General features: G+C 41.2%; 1 protein-coding gene across 4 annotated transcripts in view; it reads right to left on the reverse strand.

Annotated features, from left to right (window-relative positions):
* The window catches only part of LOC133757676 (uncharacterized), a 135,535-nt gene that overhangs the window by 108,749 nt on the left and 2,614 nt on the right, over positions 1-24,172 (reverse strand). For 2 of the 4 annotated variants that reach the window (XM_062188337.1, XM_062188328.1), the window contains exons 2-3: positions 18,092-18,221; positions 16,676-16,848 (exon numbers count right to left, since the gene is read on the reverse strand). In XM_062188337.1, the coding sequence (XP_062044321.1) occupies positions 16,676-16,848; positions 18,092-18,221 (303 nt within the window). The remainder of the gene's footprint in view (positions 1-16,675; positions 16,849-18,091; positions 18,222-24,172) is intronic. The other 2 variants (XR_009865714.1, XR_009865712.1) reach the window with 1 other exon arrangement.

Genomic DNA, 24,172 nt, shown 5'->3' on the forward strand with positions numbered 1-24,172 from the left:
TCACTTCCAAGACTAGATTATAAATGACCACAGCTTATATCATGGATACTCTTTCAATTGCTTGTTCTCCTGATGCTTTTTTTTTTTTTTTTTTTTTTTTTTGACAGGCAGAGTTAGACAGTGAGAGACAGAGAGAAAGGTCTTCCTTCCATTGGTTCATGCGCCGATCCGAAGCGAGGAGCCAGGTGCTTCCTCCTGGTCTCCCATGCGGTGCAGGGACCAAGCACTTGGGCCATCCTCTACTGCCTTCCTGGGCCACATCAGAGAGCTGGACTGGAAGAGGAGCAACTGGAACTAGAACCCGATGCCCCAACCGGGACTAGAACCTGGAGTACTGGCACCGCAGGCAGAGGATTAGCCTAGTGAGCTGCGGCACAGGCCCTCCTGATGCTCTTTTTCTCAGTTGTCTCTGACCACTTACTCTGTGGGAAACTAGCTGCCACATCAAGAGGGCACTACATGCAGTTTGATGACCAGCTCTGCCAGTCTATGGAGAGATCCTTGTGGTAAGGAATCCAGTGAGCCTTGCAGTAAGGAATCTAACTAGCAATCTTGTGAATGAAATTGTAATCAGATTCCACAGTCCCAGTTAAGCTTTGAGATGCCTATAGCCCTGGCTGACAGCTTGACTGCAATTTCTTGAAAGATTGTGAGCCATAACCATCCACTTAATTTGCTCTAGGGCTCCTGACCTTCACTAATGCTGTGAGATATTAATGTTTGTTGTTTTAAGTTGATAGGTTTTGAGAAGATTTCTTACCTAGCAACAGTTAACCAATATATCACAACTGTATTGAAATGTGAAATACTGGCCTTACGGTTAGGTTGAAGAAATGACTTCTGTTACTTATAGTGCAGGTGCCACTGTTGCCCATCAAGATGTTGTACAAAACTACTGCAGACAGTGACCTGATGAAAAAGTTCACTCAACTTGTAGAGGGCGAACATATTACTCTAAAGTATCTATTTACTCATATGGCTCACCATCAGATCTGACCTCACAATTATCACAACTGCTAGGTGGTTAAATAGCACAATGTTTTATAACTGTTTTCCTCATCCCCCCCGCCTTTTTTTTTTTTGACAGGTAGAGTTTTTTTTTTTTTTTTTTAAGACAGTGAGAGAGAGAGACAGAAAGGTTCTGTTGGTTCACTCCCCAAATGGCCGCCATAGCCAGTGCTGTGCTGATCCGAAGCCAGGAGCCAGGTGCTTCCTCTCGGTCTCCCATGTGGGTGCAGGGGCCCAAGCACTTGGGCCATCCTCCACTCCACAGCAGAGAGCTGGACTGGAAGAGGAGCAACTGGGACTAGAACCCGGCGCCCATATGGGATGCCAGCGCCGCAAGCAGAGGATTAACCAAGTGAGCCACGGTGCCGGCCCTCATCTCTCCCTTTCACAAATGTGGGAGTAATATTAGTATCAGTCAGTACTGGAGAAAGAATGGCATTAAAGTTAATGACTAATTGAGTCATTCGTACAACTGGTTGATTTACATTTAGGGAGTGGCCTTCATAGTATATTTAGTATTTGCATGTTGGGAAAGGTCATGTACGCTAAAAATATTATTCCTTCTTTATATTCTACTATCCTTTTTGGATTTCTTACAATCTCCAGTGATTTTTCAACAGTAATAAAACGGCAGCCTAGGAGCCATCATTGTGGCATAGTGGGTAAAGCTGCCACCTGCAATGCCAGCATTCCACGTGGGCGCCAGTTCAAGTCCTGGCTGCTCCATTTCTGATCTAGCTCCCTGCTAATGGCTTGGGTAAAGCACCAGATGGCCCAAGTGCTTGGACCACTGCACCCACATGGGAGACCCTGAAGAAGCTCCTGGCTCCTTGATACAGCATGGCTCAATTCTGGTCATTGTAGCCATCTGGGGAGTGACCAAGTGGATGGAAGATCATGTTCTCTGCCTTTTCCTCTCTCTGTGTAATTCTGACTTTCAAACAGAAAAATAAATCTTAAAAATAAAAAAAAAGGCAGCCTCAGGGCCGGCACTGTGGCATAGTGTGTAAAACTGCTGGCTGCAGTGCTGCCATTCCTTATGGGCGCCAGTTCCAGCCCCAGCTGCTCTACTTCTGATCCAGCTCTCTGCTATGGCCTGGGAAAGCATTAGAAGATGGCCCAAGTCCTTGGGCCCCAGCACCCATGGGGGAGACCCAGAAGAAGCTCCTGGCTCCTGGCTTCAAATTAGTTCAGCTCTGGCCATTGCGGCCATTTGGGTAGTGAACCAGGGGATAGAAGACCTCTCTCTCTCTACTGCTGCCTCTCTGTAACTCTGCCTTTCAAATAAATAAAATAAATCTTTTTTTAAAAAAGGCAGCCTAAGTTAAAAATTTAAATACAATTTTTAAGCTTTTTATTAGGGACAATTTGAAACACATACAAAAGTAGACAGTATCTGAACCCCCATGTACTCATCACCCAGATTTACAATGCCAGTCTTGCTTTTCCTATTCTCTAATCCACTTTCTTTGTCCTCTGTTCACCATCTGCTTTGGATTAACTGGATGCAAACCCAAAACATTATAGTCTTCCTTAAGACAGGGTAGTTTTTAATAATCTTATTTCAAAACTTGGAAGCAGGAGCTTGCCTTTCTTCCTTTTTTTTTTTTAACTGATTGGTTCTAAGGAAAATGGAAAATTGGACCCGGTGAAATATGTTTCTATTTTAGGCAAGAAACTTATCAGGTCATCAACCTACGTTTTGTGATTTCTTCTAATGAACCATTGAATTTTTTTTTAACATTTTAATGGTAATGTTATGAAGTCACATTCTGAATTTGGGGTTTAAAGGTAAGTGAGAATGTTTCCTGACATTTTAAGATCCACCAGATAGCTGGAAGATCCAATGATTAGTTATTACAAATTCACTCCCTCAGTGATGCCACGGTAGAAAATCATAGAACTTGGGACAGTGCTTCCCACGATTACAAATGTGCCTGCAGCTTAGGTGTAAAAGGGCAGGCCAGTTGGTAGCCACTGAAAGTTGATTGTCCTGACCCTTAGTGCTTTGTAAGTGCCACCCAGAACTAGCATACAAAGCGGCTCATTCATTCAAATATCTTCTGTTCCATTTTACTAACCCCCACTGCTGTGGAGTCTAAAACTCTTCGTGATTATTATTGCAACTGGTGTCATGTTTGTACAGCTGCTGCACTGCTTCCCCATAGGAAGTTTCTTGATGTTCACCCCTTTACTAGCCTCTCACCTGCTTGGAGGAGGTTCATCCTGTGACCTCACTCTGCACAGGCAACCTCTTCTAACCTGAGCTGTGATTAAATGGAGAAGTTTAAAAGCTGTTTATGGATCATCTGGCCCATCATAAAGAGCATTATAACTGATTATAGTCAAAATTTCAGTTATATGAATTTCAACTCCCCACCTACCCACTACTACATATAAGACAATTAGAATATTACTTTTGATGCAGTATTTTGGCATGTTTTTAATCAAAAGAAATAAATGTACTGATAGTTCTTGATAATTGAATACTTTCAAAAACTGAAATAAAAACACAATATCTAACACTTCCAAGTATACTATTATTTTGCATAGAAACTTAAAATAAGCTGGATCAAATAGACAATTTTGAGAACCATATTCAAAATATTTGACAATGTTCTTTAAGAACATACTAAGAATCGCTTTTAGCAGAATTTGTTGGACTATCATTCTGATATTCCTCTCTTACAGACTGGTTATCAGTGGTTCTATTCAGGGCTCTATCTTAGGATGTGTTCTCTGCTTTGCACCCTCCTAGGGAACCTTCTGGTATTAGCCTTGACTGTCTTCCCTTGACTTTGTCTCCTGCATCATGAACCAATTTGAATACTCATTGTACTGATCCTGAACACCTTCTTTTATTTATTTATTTATTTATTTTGCTTTACTCAGAAACCTTTTATTTAAGGTATACAAACTTAATGCATTTCATAAATACAATAGGAACATAGTGATTGTTCCCACCCTACCCGCCTTCCCTCCCTTCTTCTTCCTCCCTCTCCTATCACCATTCTTAATTTTTACTAAGATCTATTTTCAATTAACTTTATACACATACAGTTAAAAGTATACTAACTAAAGAGTTCAACAAATTGTATGAAAAACAAACAAACAAACTGGGGGCTAGCACTGTGGTGCAGTAGGTTAATCTGCCTACAGCGCTGACATCCCATATGGCTGCTGGTTCAAGACCTGGCTGCTCCTCTTCCAATCCAGCTCTCTGCTGTGGCCTGGGAAAGCAGAAAATGGCCCAAGTGCTTGGGCCTCTGCACCCGCATGGGAGGCTGGGAAGAGGCACCTGGCTCCTGGCTTCGGCTTAGCACAGCTCTGCCCAATGCAGCCGTCTGGGGAGTGAACCAATGAAAGAAGACCTTTCTCTCTGTCTCTCCCTCTCACTGTCTGTAACTATACCTCTCAAATAAATGAAATCTTTAAAAAAAAAAAGGTAAAAAAAACTGTTCCTCAACAGTTGAGACAAGGGCTGTTCAAAGTCATCATATCTCAAAGTGTCAATTTCACTTCAACAGATTTCCTTTTAGGTGCTCTATTAGTTACCACACATCAGGGAAAACATATGGTATTTGTTCTTTTGGGACTGGCTTATTTCACTAAGTATAATGTCTTCCAGTTGCATCCACTTTGTTGCAAACAATAGAATTTCATTTTTTTTTGCTGCTGTGTAGTATTTCACGGTGCACATATCCCATAATTTCTTTATCAGGTCTTCAGTTGATGGACATTTGGGCTCATTCATGTGTCTTAGCTATTGTGAATTGAGCTGTAATAAACATGGGGGTACAGATAACTTTCATATGCTGATTTCATTTCCCTTGGGTAAATTCCCAGAAATGGGATGGCTGGGTCATAACTTGGTCTATAGTCAGATTTCTGAGGTATCTCCATACTGTCTTCCACAGTGGCTGTACCTGTTTACATTTCCACCAACATTGGATTAGGGTACCTTTTCCCCCACATCCTCACCATCATTTGCTGTTTGTTGATTTCTTTATGAAAGCCATTCTAACAGGAGTGAGGTGAAATCGAATACCTTCTTTTCTCACCTCTCTTTAGCCATGAATTATATTGACTCAAACTGAAAAAAAAAATAAACAAAAAAGGAAAAGCTTTGAGTCTGAAAGAAAAAAATAGGAAAAGGGAAGCATTAAAAATAAGGAAACAAGTTGAGAAGAGCATGCAGCTACCATCCATGTATCTTTGTTTAAAATCTAGGTATCCAGTGTTTCCACTTTTTAAAAAGTAGATTAAAAAAATCACTCCTTTTGTGTAGCAGATATAGGGGTGCCCTGGGAACACTATGTGGGTGGTCAATAGGTCACTGTAAATACCTGATTCAAAATAGCGTTCATGCTACAGGCTTCATGGACAGGATGACTTGTGGTAGGAAGTGTTGTCAGGGTTCAGTTACATTAGACAGAAACCTTCTTTGTCAAAGAATAAGAATGGGAGGATCATTAGAGCTGTATGTACCCCCAATATGCTCACAACATCTTTCTTATGGCATAACCTAAGCAAGTGGGGAGAAAAGTTAGACTCCGTTTTCAGAAAAGAAAATAATGGAAAATGGGGAGGGGGGAAAAGGGGAGAAGAGAGACAAAGAAACTGAAAAGGCCAAATGCTAGGATTTATGAATGAACATATTCTAAGTTATGATCCCCATAGGATTCAAAGGCACAGGATTTACTTTATTTACCACTGATTCGAATGCAATGATAAAAACAATTCTATGAACCTAAAATGGGAGTGGGCCTGAGCTGATAAAGTAACTTAAATCATGTTATGCCACAAAAGTTAAACTAAATTCAGATACGTTTCTGTTTATACATGGATTAGATTTGGAAATATTAAAAAATAATTTATTATTATAAGATCTATTTATTTATTTGAAAGGTAGAGAGAGAAAGAGGGAGAGAGAGAGAGAGAGAAAGAGAGAGAGAAAGGGATCTCATCTCCTGGTTTACTCCCCAGATGGCTGCAAGGCTGGGGCTGGCCAAGCCAAAGCCAGCAGTCAGAAATTCCATTCAGGTCTCCCATGTAGATGGCAGGGGCCTAAATATTTGGGCCAACTTCTGTTGCTTTCCCAGGTGCATTAGTAGGGAACTGGATCAGAAGTAGAACAGCTGGGACTAGAACTGGAGCTTTGGATATGGAATGCTATTGTCACAGGTGGCAGCTTAACCTTCTGCACCATGACGCCAGCCCCTGGAAATCCGATCTTTTTTTTTTTTCCTCTGACAGGCAGAGTTAAACTGTGAGAGAGAGAGACAGAGAGAAAGGTCTTTCTTACATTGGTTCACCCCCAAAATGGCCGCCATGGCCAGTGTGCTTCGCCGATCCGAAGCCAGGGGCCAGGTGCTTCCTCCAGGTCTCCCATGCGGGTGCAGGGCCCAAGGACTTGGGCCATGCTCCACTGCCTTCCCGGGCCACAGCAGAGAGCTAGACTGGAAGAGGAGCAACCAGGACAGAACCGGCACCCTAACTGAGACTAGAACCCAGAGTACTGGCGCCGCAGGTGGAGGATTAGCCAAGTGTGCTGTGGCACCGGCCTGGAAATTTGATCTTAAAGTACAGGAATGACTTTCAAAATGTGATTCCATGAAAGTAAAAAAATGTATTTCATATAGAACGTCAAGATATGAAATTATGCTTTGAGTATTGTTGACAACATGGCTTTATTAATAGTGGCATTAAGTTTTACTTCTTGTGGCAATATCATTAACTACTTTTGGCATCCAGTTGTCTAGAGTTTCCTCAAGTGAATGTTTTAGCAGACATACGTAGAAATACTTTGGGTCTACAGTTCTTAAGAGGCGGTCTGAAAATCCTGGGGATCCTTTAGACTCTTTTAAGCTGTCAGCAAGGGCAGTACTATTTTCATAATCAGGTAAATATGTTATTTACTTTTTAAAACTCTTATTCTCTCATGAATGTAAAGTGGAGTTTTCCAGAGGTTACATGGCATGTGATACCTCCACAGACAAGTCAGAAGCAGATATGATAACCTAGCTGTGTTTATCAGATATTAAAGAGATTGCAGAAATGTAAAGGAATATTATTATTCTCATTTTTTCCTGGAAAATATTTACTTTTTTTTTTATTTGACAGGTAGAGTTATAGACAGTGAGAGAGAAGCAGAAAGGTCTTCCTTCCATTTGTTCACCCCCCAAATGGCTGCTACAGCTGGCACTGCGCCGATCCAAAGCCAGGAGCCAGGTGCTTCTTCCTGGTCTCTCACATGGGTGCAGGGACCCAAGCACCTGGGACATCCTCCACTGTCTTCCCCGGCCACAGCAGAGAGCTGGACTGGAAGAGGAGAAGCTGGGACTAGAACCCGGTACCCATATGGGATGTTGGTGCCGCAGGCGGAGGATTAACCAAGTGAGCTACAGCACCGGCCCGGAAAATATTTACTTTTAGTAAAGAGTGTTATGATATGTATTGATCTGTCATTAATAATTAATAAATACATATTTTTACTTTCTTACATGGTATAGGTAGTAGTAGCTAGGTAAGTATAAACAAAAACAAAAGGTCTTTGGTAGGTGTATCAATTTTTAAGCTTTTAAAAAATTCTGGAGAACAAAAAATTTAAGAACTACTGCAGAGTATTAATTAACAAAAAATATTGATTTTATATGTGACAAAGAATATAATTATTTTAAAGTACCTTTTGACTTTGATCTCCAAAGACTTTAGATATCTATAACATTACAACAAATCTGAGAGGCAGGCAGGCCAGAAACTATTTCTACTTAACATAAAATAAATCAAGAAAGCAAGAATTTTAGATTGCATAGTAAGCTAGCGGCAGAGTAATAGTAGAAGATAACTTACTTCCAACTCAACACCAACTATTTAGTTAATTATTGAAGTCAGTATCCCTTTACTCCCTTTATTTATTTATTTTTAAAAATATTTATTTATTCATTTGAAAGGCAGAGTTAGAGAGAGGCAGAGGCAGAGAGAGAATTTACTCCCCAGATGGCCACAATGACCAGAGCTGTGCCAATCTGAAGCCAGGAGCCTGGAGCTTTTTCTGGGTCTCCCATGTGGGTGCGGGGGCCCAAGGACCTGGGCTATGCTCCACTGCTTTCCCAGGCCATAGCAGAGAGCTAGATTGTAAGTGGAGCAGCTGAGACTCAAACTGGTGCCCATATGGGATGGTAGCACTGCAGGTGGCGGCTTCACTAGTTACGCCACAGTGCCAACCCCTTCTCTGTTATTAGCCTTTTTTAAAATATTTATTTTATTGATTTGAAAAACAGAGTTAGACAGAGGTAGAGATAGAGAGAGAGGTCTTCCATCCACTGGTTCACTCCCCAGATGGCTGCAATGGCCAGAGCTGCGCTGATCCGAAGCCAGGAGCCAGGAGCCAGGAGCTTCTTGTGGGTCTCCCACGTGGGTGCAGGGGCCCAAGGACTTGGGCCATCCTCTACAGCTTTCCCAGTCCATAGCAGAGAGCTGGATGGGAAGAGGAGCAGCCAGGCCTAGAACCAGCACCCATATGGGATGCCAGTGCTTCAGGCCAGGGCTTTAACCCGCTGCACTGCAGCGCTGGCCCCTGTTGTTATAGTCTGATTGTGACATTTGCATTGCAACAGGACCTGCAGCCACTTTCACATTAAATATGCTCAACTCCTGAGCTAACTCACTGCCTTTTACTGCAGCAGAAAGCTAACCACAGTTCAATGCTTTTCTGTCACTAAAGTGCCGTTTTCTCCTTTGGCAAAAGTTCTTTAGGTCTTCATCACTTTCTGGTACAGCTTCTTACAACTACCATCAGATTCTCAGGCATACCTGATGGGTGAACTTCCATTTGAGAATTAATTCCAAAGTTGTGGTCTTTCTGGGCTTGTCATAAGAATATATAGCAAACAGAGACCCTGTTTTTATTCTTCTGCTAAGTTTTCAGTGCTCCCATCATTTTGTCTCACCTTACCCATTTAATCTTATTTTCCTTCTTTAAAAATGGACACATCTTTTCTAGGAAGACTCTATTGTATATCTTACACCCAGCTTACTCCCTCTTCCATAATAGCATTTAGAACTTATTACATTTTTGCTCATTAATCCCTAAATATCCTTGTGAAATAGTCAATACCCTCTCAGTTTTATCAATGAGGACCAAACCCAAAACAACACATCTGGTCAATAGTAGAGTTTGGTTTTTCATCTATAAAATTTAGAGCAGATATTAAAGATTTGAACAACACAATCAGAATATTTGACCTAACTGGCATTGTATAGAAAAAATGTCCCTCCCCCTAAAAAAAAAAAAAAGAAAAGAAAAAAAAAGAGAACACTTATTTATAAATACAAATGGGGACTATTTGGAATTGGATAATAATGGAAATATGAGTACTGTTATGAGTACTTAAAGAATGAAGTTAATTGTTTAGAAAAAATTTATAAAATTTAGAGAAGCCTTAAACACATAAATGAGAAAATAATTATGTAAAAAAGGGAGCAAAAAAATAAACATATGAAAAAGGCAAGAAATCAATGAGACATACATTGATTTTAAGAAATAGGTGTGTATGTTGTGGTGGGGTTGAGCAGGAAGTTTAAAAAGGTAGAAGATAGGAAATGACAAGGAACAGAAACAGAAATTAATGAAATAGTGTAATATAGTAGGATCAACAAAGTCATTAAAAGAGAGAGTCATTTTAAAGGAGAGTGAGAGAGTAAGCAAAGTACTAATGTTAAGAATGAAAAGTGGTTGGGAAAGTCACTTGGCTCAGTGTTTAAACTACTGGTTAGGATGGCTGAATTCCACATTAAAGTGCCTTGGTTCAATACCCAATCCTGGCTCTTGATTCCAGTTTCCAGCTAATGCAGACCCTGGGAGGCAGCAGCTATGACAACTCCCCCTCCTGGCCCAGCCATTGTGGGCATCTGAAGAGTGAACCATGGCTGAGAGCTCTCTTTCTCTCTTTTAAATAAATAAAAAGAATGAAAAATGGGACATACCACAGACTTTATATATCATTCTAATATCTATATTAGAATGGCAATAGAAGATACTACGAAAAAGTTTATGCCAATAGAGTTGAAAATATAAACCAAGTGGATCATCTGGTATAAAAACACTGCCAAAAACAAGTAGAAATAGAAACTCTGAATAACATTTCATTATTTAAAGCTTTCTGTAAGAAAATCTTAGATCATATTGTTTCTTTGGTGAATTATACCAGACATTTAAAGAAGAAATAATTATCAAGCTTACACAAACTCTTCCTGAGATTAGAAAACAAAGAATATTCATAATTTATTTCATGAGGCTAGTAAAACATGTCATAGATATTAGAGAAAGGAAAATTACAGGCCATTCTTACTTTTAATCAAAGATATAAAATCCCAATTTATTTTATTCATCTGAAAGGTACACACAGACACACACACACACACACATACATGGTTGGGGAAGAAGGAGAGGGAGAGGCAGAGACAGAGGGGGAGGGAGAGAGGGAGAGAGGGAGAGAGGGAGAGAGGAAGACAGGGAGAGAGGGAGAGGGAGAGAGGGAGAGGAAGAGAGGGAGAGAGGGAGAGAGGGAGAGAGAGAGAGAGGGAGAGAGGGAGAGAGGGAGACAGAGAGTTCGCCCCTATCCATTGGTTTGCTAGCCAAATACCCACAATGGCTGGAGCTGGGCCTGGCCGAAGTCAGGAAGCCAGAACTCAGTCTCTCACATGAGTGACAGGGATCCAACTACTTCAGCCATCACTTGCTGCCTTCCAGGGTACTCATTTGTGAAAAGCTGGAATTAGGTGTGGAGCTTCAACTTGAACTGAAGTGGGCATCCCATGCAGCATCTTACTCACTGTGCGAACTGCCAGCACTCTAAATATTTTAGTGCACTGTTTTCAGTAATATATAAAAAAGGCCATATGTCAAAAATAGGTTGGGTTAATGCTAGCACTGCAAGGTTTGTTTAACAGTTGAATCATGTAACTTACCAGACAGAATAAAACTAAAAGCCAAATGTTTATATCAACAGATGCAGAAATACCATTGGATAAAATTCAATATCCAGTCATGATAAAAAAAAAAAAAACTCTTAACAAATTAAGACTAGATAGAGAGTTCCTTTAGCTGCCAAAAGTTAAAAAAATAAAAACAAAACAATCTAGAATCTCACTTCAAACAAGAGTTAAATGTTAAGAGATTTCCCTTTGAAATCATAAACAAGTGTGCCAACATCTATTCAACTTTGTACTAGAGGTCCTAGCCAGTTGGATTAGGCAAGAAAAAGGAGTATAAGATTTCAAAAGAAAAATCAACTGTCATTATTCACAAATGATATAATTGCTTTTCAAATAAATAAAGTTAAAAATTATGTAATTGTAAGAAGATCTAAAAGAATATGCAATGTGCACTGTGATACTGGTTTAAGGTAGATAGCTAGAACAATAATACAGAATAAAGAGCCCGGCCAATAGACTGATGCATATTTGGACACTTGATTAACAACAATGCTGGGAACATAGAACAAGATCTTTTCAATAAATGGTGCTGAGAAGCGGTTACCTGATCTCTACACCACACACAAAAATCAATCCCAGGTAAAAGATAGATACAAATGTGAAAGACAAAGTAAGGCTTCTAGAAGGCAATACAGGAAAATTATCTTTACCATCTCAAAGCTGATAAAGATGTCTCAAACAGTACCCAAATAATATTAAACAAAGGAAAAGATTAAAAAATTTGATCATGGGGCAGGCATTGTAGATCAGCAAGTTAAGCTGCCAATTGGAAAACTCACATCCCATATTGTGGTTCCTGGTTTGAGTCCTTGCTACTCCACCTCTGATCCAGCTTCTTGCTAATGTGCATCTTGTGAGGCAGCAGATGATGGCTCAAGTACTTGAGTCCCTGCAATCCAAGCAGGAGACCTGAATGGAATTCCAGGTCCCTAGCTTTGACATAGCCCAGTTCTAGCTTTTGTGGACATTTGGGGGAGTGAACCAGTGATGGAAGATTTCTCTCTCTTTAAAATAAATAAACTTTTTTAAAAAAGATTTATTTATTTATTTGAAAGGTGGAGTTAGAGAGAGGCAGAGGCAAAGGCAGAGGCAGAGAGAGACAGAGATCTTCTATCACTGGTTTACTCCCTAAATGGCTGCAATGGCTGGAAATATGCTGATCCGAAGCCAGGAGACCAGGAGCTTCCTCCAGGTCTCTCATGTGGGTGCAGGGGCCCAGGAACTTGGGCCATCTTCCACTGCTTTCTCAGTCCATAGCGGAGAGCTGGATTGGAAGTGGAGCAGCCGGCTCTTGAACCTGTGACCATACAGGATGCTGGCACCACAGGCAGAGGCTTAACCCACTATGATACAGTGTGGGCCCCTAAACTTTTTTTTTATTAAAGAAAAATTCGGGGCTGACATTGTGGCACATGAGAACCAGTTCATGTTCCAGCTGCTCTACTTCTGATCCAGCTCCTTGCTAATGAGCATTAGAAGGCAGCAGAAGATGGCCCAAGCATTTGAGCCCCTGTCACCCATATGGGAGACCTGAATGGAGTTCGGGCTCCTGGCTTTGGTCTAGCCCATACTTGGCTATTGTGGCCATTTGGGGAGTGAACCAATAGATGGAAAATCTCCCTCTCTCCACCCCTGTCATTTCTCTCTGCAACTCTGCCTTTCAAATAAATAAATAATTTTTTTCTGAAAAAAGAAAAATTTGATCACATTGTAATTTAGACCTATTGCTCATCAAACAACACTATTAGGTGAATACAAAGGTAAAACCTATAATAAGATTAGAACTTTTCTTTTTTTTTTATTTTTGACAGGCAGAGTGGATAGTGAGAGAGAGAGAAAGGTCTTCCTTTTGCCGTTGGTTCACCCTCCAATGGCCACCGTGATCTGATGGCAGGAGCCAGGTGCTTCTCCTGGTCTCCCATGGGGTGCAGGGCCCAAGGACTTGGGCCATCCTCCACTGCACTCCCTGGCCACAGCAGAGAGCTGGCCTGGAAGAGGGGCAACCGGGACAGGATCGGTGCCCCAACCGGGACTAGAACCCGGTGTGCCGGCACCGCAAGGCGGAGGATTAGCCTAGTGAGCTGCGGTGCCGGCCAAGATTAGAACTTTTCAATATATTTCTCAGGAAAAGGCTCTGAAATATATAATATATAAACAATCCTTATACATCAGTCAACTGGAATTTCACAAATGATGGATTTAAACAGTCAACAAATATATAAAAAGGTGCTCAACCTCATTAGCAATCTGGGAAATTCAAATTAAAGCCACAACAAGATAAAAGCACCTATCTATCAGAGTAGCTAAAACTAACCAGACTGAGAGTAACATGAACTAGAGCAAAGAGAGTCCCCTTATAATCCTGGAGTATTAGATGTTATACAATCCCTTTGGAAAACAGTTGGAATTCCATTATCTGTTAACCATATACATACTTTATGACCTAGCAATTCCACTCTTAGATAGGTACTCATCAGAAAGTAGTATACATATATCTACCTAGAGCCATGTACTAAAATGTGCATAGCAACCTTATCTCCAACAGTATCAAACTGGAAACACTTGACTTGACTGTCAATTAATTGTAGAATAGATATATTATGGCATACACATTCAACAGAATACTATACATCAAAGAAAATTAAGGCACTACAACTCTATGCAACAATATGAGGTGGCTTTGAAAAATGTGTGGGGGCTGGCACTGTGGCATAGTAGGTTAATCCATTGCCTGCAGTGCCAGAATCCTACACGGGCATAGGTTCGAGTTCCAGCTGCTCCATTTCTGACCAGTTCCCTACTAATGTGCCTGGAAGGCAGCAGAAGATGGCCCAAGTGCTTAGGACCCCTGTATCCACATGGGAGAGCTGGAAAAAGCTTCTGGCTCCTGGCTTTGGATTGGCTCAGCTCCAGCCATTGCAGGCATTTTTGTGTGAACCAGCAGATGAAAGATTTTCTCTTTCTGTCTCTCTTTCTCTATCTCTCTAACTCTGACTTTCAAATAAATAAATAAGTCTTAAAAAAACAAAACAGGAAATCACAAAAAAATCGAAAGCTGTTCCATGCTCATGGAGCAAAAGAATTAATATTGTTTAAGTGTCTATACTACCCAAATCAATCTACGATTCAATGTAACCCCTAACAAAACACCCACAGTGTTATTCTTAGGATTAGAAAAAAACAATAAAAAACTTCATATGGAACCACAAAACACCCAGTCTAGCCAAAGCAATTCTGAACAAAACAAAAAAAAAAAAAACAAAGCTGAAGGCTCATAATACCTGACTTCAAACATACTACAAATCTACAGTTATCAAAATAACAAAGTAATGGCAAAAAAAGAGACCAAAAGAACAAAATAGAAAACATAGAAATCAATTCATGTATTTATAGTCAACTGATTTTTGACAAAGGTGCCAAAAACATTGGAGAAAGGACAGTCCCTTCAACAAATGGAGGGAAAACTGGATATACATATGTATAAGAATGAAACTAGGAGGTGGCGTTGTGGTGTAGTGGGTAAAGCCACCACCAACAGAGCTAGGAATCCAATATGGGTACCAGTTCGAGTCCTAGCTGCTCCACTTCTGATCCAGCTCTCTGCTATGGCCTAGGAAAGCAATAGAAGATGGCGCAAGTCCTTAAGCCCCTGCACCTGAGTTGGAGACACGGAAGAAGATCCTGGTTCCTAGCTTCAGATTGGCACAGCTCTGACCATTGCAGCCAACTGGGGAGTGAACCAATGGATGGAAGACCTCTCTCTCTCTCTCTCTCTCTCTCTCTCTCTCTCTCTCTGCCTCTCTCTGCCTCTCCTTCTCTCCATATAACTCTGACTTAAATAAAATAAATAAATCTTAAAAAAAAAGAATGAAACTAGATCTCTACCTCTCACCATATATAAAAGTCAATTTAAAATAGATAAAGGACCAAAAAATAAGACTTGAAACTATGAAAGTACTAGAAGAAAACATAAGAGAAACACTTTAAGGCATTGAGATAGGCAGGGATTTTTGGGTAAGATCACAAAAGCACAGGCAAAAAAAGCACACCTGGAGAAACAAGGAGTATACTGAATGAAGAAGCTTCTGCATGGTAAAGGAAACAATCAACAGTCAAGAGATAATCTACAAGCCAGTGCCGTGGCTCAACAGGCTAATCCTCCACCTAGTGGCGCAGACACACCAAGTTCTAGTCCTGGTTGCCCCTCTTCCAGGCCAGCTCTCTGCTATGGCCCAGGAGTGCAGTGGAGGATGACCCAAGTGCTTGGGCCCTGCACCCCATGGGAGACCAGGAGAAGCACCTGGCTCCTGCCTTTGCCTTTGGATCAGCGTGGTGCGCCGGCCACAGCGCGCCGGCCGCAGCGGCCATTGGAGGGTGAACCAATGGCAAAGGAAGACCTTTCTCTCTGTCTCTCTCTCTCACTGTCCACTCTGCCTGTCCAAAAAAAAAAAAAAAAAAAAAAAAAAAAAGAGAGAGAGACAATCTACAGGGGCCAGCACCATGGCACAGTAGGTTAATCCTCTGCCTGCGGTGCTGGCATCCCATATGGGTGCTGGTTCAAGTCCTGGCTGCTCCTCTTCCAATCCAGCTCTTTGCTGTGGCCTGGAAAAGCAGTAGAAGATGGCCCGAATGCTTGGGCCCATGCACCAGCGTGGGAGACCGGGAATAAGCACCTGGCTCCTGGCTTCGGATCAGCGGAGCTCTGATTGTTGCGGCTTTCGGGGGAGTGAACCAACAAATGGAAGACCTTTCTCTGTCTCTCCCTCTCATTTTCTGTCACTCTACATATCAAATAAATAAATAAAATCTTTTAAAAAATAAAAAAAAGAAATGGGATAATTTTTTTTTTAAAAAAAGAGACAATCTACAGATGGGAGAAAACTTTTGCAAACTATTCATCAGGAAAAGTGTTAATATTCTGTTTTTAATTAAACAACAGAAAAAAATGAACACAAACAATCTGATTCAAAAATGGGAAAATAATCTGCACACACATTTCCTAAAAGACATATAAATAGTTGACAAGTGTATGAAAAAATGCTCAACATCACTAATCATGGAAATACAAATGAAAACCACAAAGAGATACCATCTCATTTCAGTTATAATGGCTACTATCAAAACCACAAAAAATAGCAAATGCTGGTGAGAATGAAAAGAAAAGGGAACTTTTAAAATACCATTTGTGGAAATGTATGTTAGTATAGCCATAATGGAAAACAGTATAGAGGTTCCTCAGAAAATTGACAACAGAATTACCATATGAGCCAAGCAAATCCATTACTGGGTACATAGCCAAAGGAAATGAAATTATTACATCAAAAAGATACCTGAATGTCTATATCTGTTGGAGCTCTAGTCCCAAAAGCCAAGACATGGAGTCAACCACGATATCCATTGATGAATGAATGGATTTAAAAATATGGTGTATATACAATGGAATATTATTCAACCATAAAATGATGAAATCCTGTCATTTGAGGCAACATGAATGGAACTGGAGGACATTGCATTAAACAAAGTGAGTCAGGAACAGAAAAGCAAATGCTGTATGTTCCCATCAATGTTGAAGTTAAAAAAATTGGGGGGGGGCATTAGGGTGCAGAAGGTTAAGCTGCTGCTTGGGTCACCTGCAACCAATATTTGAGTGCCTGGGATTGAGTCTCACCTCTACTCCTGAAGCTGGGAAGGCAGTAGAAGATGGTCCAAATACTTGGGTACCTTCCACCCACATGGGAGACACAAATGAAGTTTCTGGCTCCTGGCTTCAGTATGGCCCAGCTCCAACTGTTGTAGCATTTGAGGAGTGAACCAATGGATGGAAGATCTCTTTCATTCTGCCTTCAAATTAAAAAAAAAGTTGAACATATAAACGCAGAGAGAAGAACAGTGGTCTTTTTTTAATAGAAAGCTTTTATTTAATAAATATGAATTTCATAGGTACAACTTTTGGATTCTAGAGGTTCTTCCCCCTCATACCCACCATCCCACCTCCAGACCATCCCACCTCCTACTCCCTCTCCCATTCCACTCTTTAATAAGATTCATTTTTAATTATCTTTATATACAGAAGATCAACTCTATACTAAGTAAAGATTTCAACAGTTTGCACCCACACAGACACACACAGTATAAAGTACTGTTTGAAGACCAGTTTTACCATTAATTCTCATAGTACAATTCATTAATGACAGAAGTCCTACTTGGGGAGCAAGTGCACAGTAACCCCTGTTGTTGATTTAACAATTAACATTCTTATTTATGACATCAGTGATCACCCAAGGCTCTTGTCATGAGCTGCCAAGGCTATGGAAGCCTCTTAAGTCCACAAACTCATACATTATTTAGACAGGGCCATAACCAAAGCGGAAATTTTCTCCTCCCTTCAGAGACAAGTACCTCCTTCTTTGATGGCCCCTTCTCTCCATTGGGATCTCACTCACAGAGATCTTTCACATAGGTCATTTTTTTCTACAGTGCCATGGCTTTCCATGCCTGAAATACACTAACGGGCTTTTTAGCTGGATCCAAATGCCTTAAGGGCTGATTCTGAGGCCAAAGTGCTGTTGAGGGCATTTGTCATTCTATAAGTCTGCTCTGTGGCCTGCTTCCCATCTTGGATCAGAACAGTGGTCATTAAAGGGCTAGGAAGGGTGAGGGGAAGAGAAACAGTAAAAGGGGGAAGAATGCAAATCTAACAATATGTAGCACAACTGGGCAACCATAGTCTATGACAACTAATTCATTATTTCAAAATAACTAGAGAAGTTTGAAATTTCCCAACATATATAAATGATAATATTTTAGGAGACTGAAAAGCTAAGTACCCTGATTTGATCACTATTCATTGTGTAAACGTATGAGTTACAATCCTATATCTCATAAATAATATAAATATACATCAGTTTTAAAAATTTCAATTGTAGGGGCCGGTGCTGTGGGTAGCAGGTAAAGCCGCCTCCTGCAGTGTCAGCATCCCATATGGCACCAGTTTGAGTCCTGGCTGCTCCACTTTCTATCGAATTCTGCTATGGCTTGGGAAAGTAGTGGAAGATGGCCCAAGTCCTTGGGTCCCTGCACTTACGCGGGTGACCTGGAAGAAGCTCTAGTCTCCTGGCTTGGAATTGGCTCAGCTCCAGCCATGGCGGTCATCTGGGGAGTGAACCAGTGGATGGAAGACTTCTCTCGTCTTCTGCCTCTGTCTCCCTGTAACCCTGTCATTCAAATAAAATAAATAAATCTTTTTTAAAAAATTCAATTTTAGCTCCCACATATAAGGGAGAACACGTGCATTTGTCTTTCTGTGTCCTTATTTCACTCAACATGATGTCCTCCAGTTGCATCCATTTTGAAGCAAATGGTAGAATTTCATTCTTTTTTTAGCTGGATAATAAGAAAAAATTAAAAACAAACAATTTAGTGGAGCATTAAGCCTTTTCATTTAAATGTACATTTAAAATGTTATCTCTTGGGGCCAATGTTGTGGCAGAGCTGGGAAGGCTGCAGCCTGTGACTCTGGCAACACATATGTGTGACAGTTCATGTTCCAGCTGCTCCACTTCCAATCCAGCTCCCTGCTAATTGAGTGAAAGATGGGCCCCTGGCAGCCATGTGGGAGACCTAGATGAAGCTTCTGGCTCCTGGCTTCAGCCTGGCTCAGCCCTGGCTATTGTGGCCATCTAGGGAGTGAACTAGAAGATGGAAGATCTCTCTCTCTCTCTGTAATTCTGACTTTCAAATAAATAAATAATTTTTTTAAAAAAGTTATCTCAAAAGCTAAGACAGAAAGGAAGAAAGGGGAGGGAGGGAGTGAAGGAGGAGGGTGGAAGGGAATATCATTATATTCTTAGAACTGTATCTGTGAACTACACTGAATCTGTTCTCTTTGTATTAATATTATATTAGCATAAAAATATAAAGTATGTGGTGGTACAATTTTTTAAAAAAATAAGAATAAGTTGGCCAGCGCCGTGGCTTAACAAGCTAATCCTCCGCCTTGTGGCACCGGCACACCGGGTTCTAGTCCTGGTTGGGGCGCCGGACTCTATCCCAGTTGCCCCTCTTCCAGGCCAGCTCTGTGCTATGGCCCGGGAAGGCAGTGGAGGATGGCCCAAGTGCTTGGGCCCTGCACCCACATGGGAGACCAGGAGAAGCACCTGGCTCCTCGCTTCAGATCAGTGAGATGCGCTGTCCGCAGCGGCCATTGGAGGGTGAACCAACGGCAAAAAGGAAGACCTTCCTCCCTGTCTCTCTCTCTCTCACTATCCACTCTGCCTGTTAAAAAAAAAAAAAGAATAAGCAAAAAATTTCTGCATGCATATGAATAAAACATAAAATAGGAAAATAAAGAAAAACAAGGAAGTGCTTATGATAAAACTCAGGATGGTGGTTACTTTTGGCAAATAGGGAGGGTGAAATAACAGGGAGGGGACAAATGGGGGCTCTTGGGGTGCTGGCAGTGTTCTATTGCTTAACCTAGATGGTAATTTCAGGGGTGTGGGGTTTGAGATAATTTCCACTTTGGTTCACTTCTTGGTTGTATTTCACAATTTTAAAAAAAGGTATAAGATACAAGAATTCCTATTCAGGATTCAAAGATTGATCTGTTCTTCTCAGACTATTTTTTGGCCATTAACTTAGAAGATGTGTCATAAATGCACTTACCTAAAATTCTACATGCCATGGTTCATTCACCCCCTTCTTCCTATGTATGTGATCTGTTTTCCATCAAAAACCAGGCTATAAAAGGCCAAGTATCTCAGAACTCAGAAAGAACAGGCTAACTGATACGCCCTTCTGGATATGATATTCACTGATGTTTCAGTTTTTCTGGGAATCACAAGCATCTCAGTGGACCCGGTTTCATGTGAAACATCCATTTCTCTTAGGTAGCTTGAATAAATAGGGCACTCTGCTTGGATTCTGCTCTTTATGGAGAGGCATTGGAAATCCTTCACCAAGGCTTTTGTACCATACTTATTCCTCCCAATAGAATCACACAGTTTTCCTCTATAGATATCCTGGCTCCTAACTAGTCTGATTATATCACACAGAACAAACAAAATCTGAACACGTGTTTTTGCTACCCATATACTTCAAGACTGTACACACACACATGCATACACACACATATGCAGTTTTTTTAGTGGTACATAATTTTGGTTTATATCAAGCTTTTCATCACCCAGGAGAAAGCTTTTGCTTTTTCTGTGGATATTTATAAAATTTATGAATTTTGCCTTCTGATTGTTGCCAAGAACCATGTCCCTGCTTCAATTTGGACAAGACTAAAGAAGTCAGCTGATTACTTTACACCTTAAGTATGCCAATAATGTTAGATTGAGCTCTCTGGGGGAGTCAGGAAAAAAAGTCAGTGGGCCCATCTCATTGCAAAAATAATCTGAGGTCACTGTGGCTCACACAGTATTTTGGCAAGAAATCTACAAATTCTTCATGATTGCAAGCAAATGTGCGAGTTGGTGTTTTAACACTGTTCTAGTAACATCTGGAAAGGGTGTGAGAAGCTTGAAGACTAAGTTGCTGAACTGTCAAACTTGAGAAGCTTTTCTCCTTAGAGCAATTTACTCTTCCTTCTCTCCCTTTTCTTCATTCCTGGTCCATGTGAAATAGCGGACGGCTTTTCTTAGGAAGAATGCAATGATCAGAAGTAGTGGCTAAATAGGGGTTGGGCTCAGGGATCTAGAACTACACTAGATATGTAATGTTGAATTCCCTCTCCAGAGCTGGAGATGTAGCATGCAAATCAAGTCTTCTTCACTATTATCTGAAATTTTCCAGAACTACTTGATAGTTCTTTTGCATTAGTCAAATAACTCTTGGAATGTCTTAACTTTTTCTCAGGACCTGTGTTAGAAAGGAGGTGGTTCATCAGAAAGAGGTAATTTTACTGGGCTGGGAATCCTTGTGGCAATCCTTTCTTTTACCATCACCAAGGTCTATCTATGAGAAGTACACATTATGCAAAAGGAACTTAATGGTTAGATCTTCAAGATGGACTATAATGGCTTATCTAATACATAATGTACTGGAGTGTGTATTGTTTTGGCCACATCTAATCATTTATACTATTTTTGAGGGAGAAGATGCATTTAGAGTCTTAGGTCAGTATGCAAGAGACAAATATTTCTCCCTGAACCTTCCTCTTCCCTATATCCCAGTGCCAGGGAAAAAAAGAAGGTTGAATTGAGTTGATATTTCTAGGCACCAATAACTTATTAACTCCCAATAAATGTGCTATCCAACAGTCATGTGTCCATTTAAGTTTAAATTAATTAAAATATGATAGCTCAGTCCTAAGTCAACGTAGTCAAATATCATGTTCCTAGCCACATGTGACCAGTAGTAACTATGCTGGATAGTACATACATAGAACATTTCCATCATGAAAAGTGCTTTTTCTATGGAGTAACTTTGTACATTAATCACTAGCTAAGCATTTGCAACTGAGGGAAAGAGGAAAATAGTTTCTATGTGGCTGTGACTCGAGTCTCTCTCCTAGAATGCCAAGTTAGTGAAGCACTTATAAATTAAAAGTAAATTTCAGATTTTTATAAAGGATATCCATTCTGTCTTCATGGAATTGATGGTCTGTTTGGAGAAACAGATGTTTGCAAATGAGAAGTTAATTAACAAATAAAGACAGAATGTGCAAATTTTAAGTGAGAGAATAAGTTCTCAGGGAAACAACAGTTTGACAGACACAAACGTTAATGTATTTGTGATGCACTGGATGTAAGTGGCAAAAGAGGAAATCTGAAAAGAGGCCTGGGGTTGATAAAACACTGGCAGACAACTGGGAAACGTAAAAGGGAGGAGGAAAATGAGCTGTTTCGCCATGTTCAAGGAAGCACAGGGAGAATCAGGGGATTATTCTCTTGCAAAAGCAAAGGATGATCTATGAGCTGTCAATAGGACATCTAAACTCAGTACCTGATAGACCTAGAGCAGTATTGTTACTATATCTGTTTGTAATATTGTCAGTTACACCACACCTGAGATTGGATTATGGCGATAAAGGAGGAGGTCAGACGCAAGCAAATGAAGGTAATGCCCAGATAACCTGAGGGAACAGTATTTAGAAATAATCTTTGGCTTATTAATTTTTGATTTGAGCCACCTCCACCTATGCTGGTGACTTCTATCAAGTCAAAGGATATGAGTGTGGCTTTCTTCATATTGTGCAAGACAACAGGAAGACAAATAGGGTTGTGTACATGACATTGGAAGGCACAGTGGGTTTCAACTTTTTAAAATAAGTCACAACTCCCTTAATAGACAATGAAGTCAAGTAAAGGAGAAACATCTAGGATCTCCCTTTTCTGTTATCAAACCTACAGGAGGTATATCTACATTTTTGGTCATTAGCTAAACTCTGAAAATTTAATAAATAGGTTTGCTGTGTTGTGAGGACATGCAACAAAACAGGACTCATTTATGCAAAAGTCAGAAACTAGGGGCTTCCAGGCTTTGATACCTAATTATTCAAGAGCAACTAAAGATTCTCTTTCTCAGTTATAAATACCTAGAAAAGTGCTATATGGGTCTCATGTTCTTGTATCTCACAAATGGGGTTTTGACAGCTATAGTAGCAATCCCTGAAATTCTTCCCAGAATTCAATCTTTAAAAACTAGGAGTATAGTTTATTAGGGTGAAGATTCATTTTAGGGGCCAGCGCCATGGCTCACTTGGTTAATCCTCCTCCTGCAGCACCAGCATCCCATATGGGCACTGGGTTCTAGTCCCGGTTGCTCCTCTTGAGCCCTGCACCCACATGGGAGACCGAGAGGAAGCATCTGGCTCCTGGCTTCGGATCGGCGCAGTGCAGGCCCTGGCAGCCATTTGGGGAATGAACCAACAGAAGGAAGACCTTTCTCTCTGTCTTTCTCTTTCACTGTCTATAACTCTACCTGTCAAATAAAAAAAAAAAAAATGACCTAGGAAGGAGGAGTCCGGCCACCTTCCCTGCCTTCACTGGGACTTTCATTAAAAACTGGCTCTTAAAAAAAAAAGAAAAGAAAATTCATTTTAGCAGGTTAAACTTTAGGATTCATAAAAAACAAACAAACAAAAACCCTCAAGCTTGTATGTTTTAACATACTTTTTTTTGGACAGGCAGAGTGGATAGTGAGAGAGAGAGAGACAGAGAGAAAGGTCTTCCTTTTTGCCATTGGTTCACCCTCCAATGGCCGCTGCGGCCGGCGTATCTCGCTGATCCGAAGCCAGGAGCCAGGTGCTTCTCCTGGTCTCCCACGCGGGTGCAGGGCCCAAGCACTTGGGCCATCCTCCACTGCCTTCCCGGGCCATAGCAGAGAGCTGGCCTGGAAGAGGGGCAACCGGGATAGAGTCCGGCGCCCCAATCGGGACTAGAACCCAGTGTGCCGGCGCCGCAAGGCGGAGAATTAGCCTGTTAAGCCACGGTGCCGGCCTTAACATACAATGTTAATACCTCAGAATTCCAGTGGTGGAACAAGGATAAGATGAAGTATATGGGGGATGGTGCTGTGGCTCAGCAGGTTAAAGCTCCGGTCTGCAGTGCCGGCATCCCACATGGGCACGGGTTCAAATCCCAGCTGTTCCACTTCCTGTCCATCTCTCTGCTATGGCCTGGGAAAGCAGCAGAAGACGGCTAAGTGCTTGAGCCCCTGCACTCAAGTGGGAGACCTGGAAGAAGCTCCATGCTCCTGGCTTCGGATTGGCCCACCTCTGCCTATTTCGGCCATCTGGGGAGTGAGCCAGTGGATGGAAGACCCCCCACCCCACCGCTGCCTCTCCGTAACTCTTTCAAATAAATAAATAAATAAATATTAAAAAGATGATGTATATGGCATTTTCTTTTTTAAAGATTTATTTATTTGAAAGGTAGAGTTACAGAGATAGAGAGGGGAAGAGATAGAAAGATCTTCCACCCAGTGGTTCACTCCCCAAATGGCTGCAATGGCCAGGGCTGGGCCAGGCTGAAGCCAGGAGCCAGGAGCTTTATCTGAGTCTCTCATGTGGATGCAGGGGTCCAAGGACTTCTGCCATCTTCCACTGCTTTCCCAGGCCCATTAGCAGGGAGCTGGTTCAGAAGCAGAGTAGCTGGGACTGGAACCAGCACCCAGATGGGATTTCAGCACTGCAGGCAGCAGCTTAACCCATTACGCT

Source organism: Lepus europaeus, chromosome 1 (genome assembly GCF_033115175.1).
Source record: "Lepus europaeus isolate LE1 chromosome 1, mLepTim1.pri, whole genome shotgun sequence".
In the NCBI taxonomy this organism is placed as follows: Eukaryota; Metazoa; Chordata; class Mammalia; order Lagomorpha; family Leporidae; genus Lepus; species Lepus europaeus.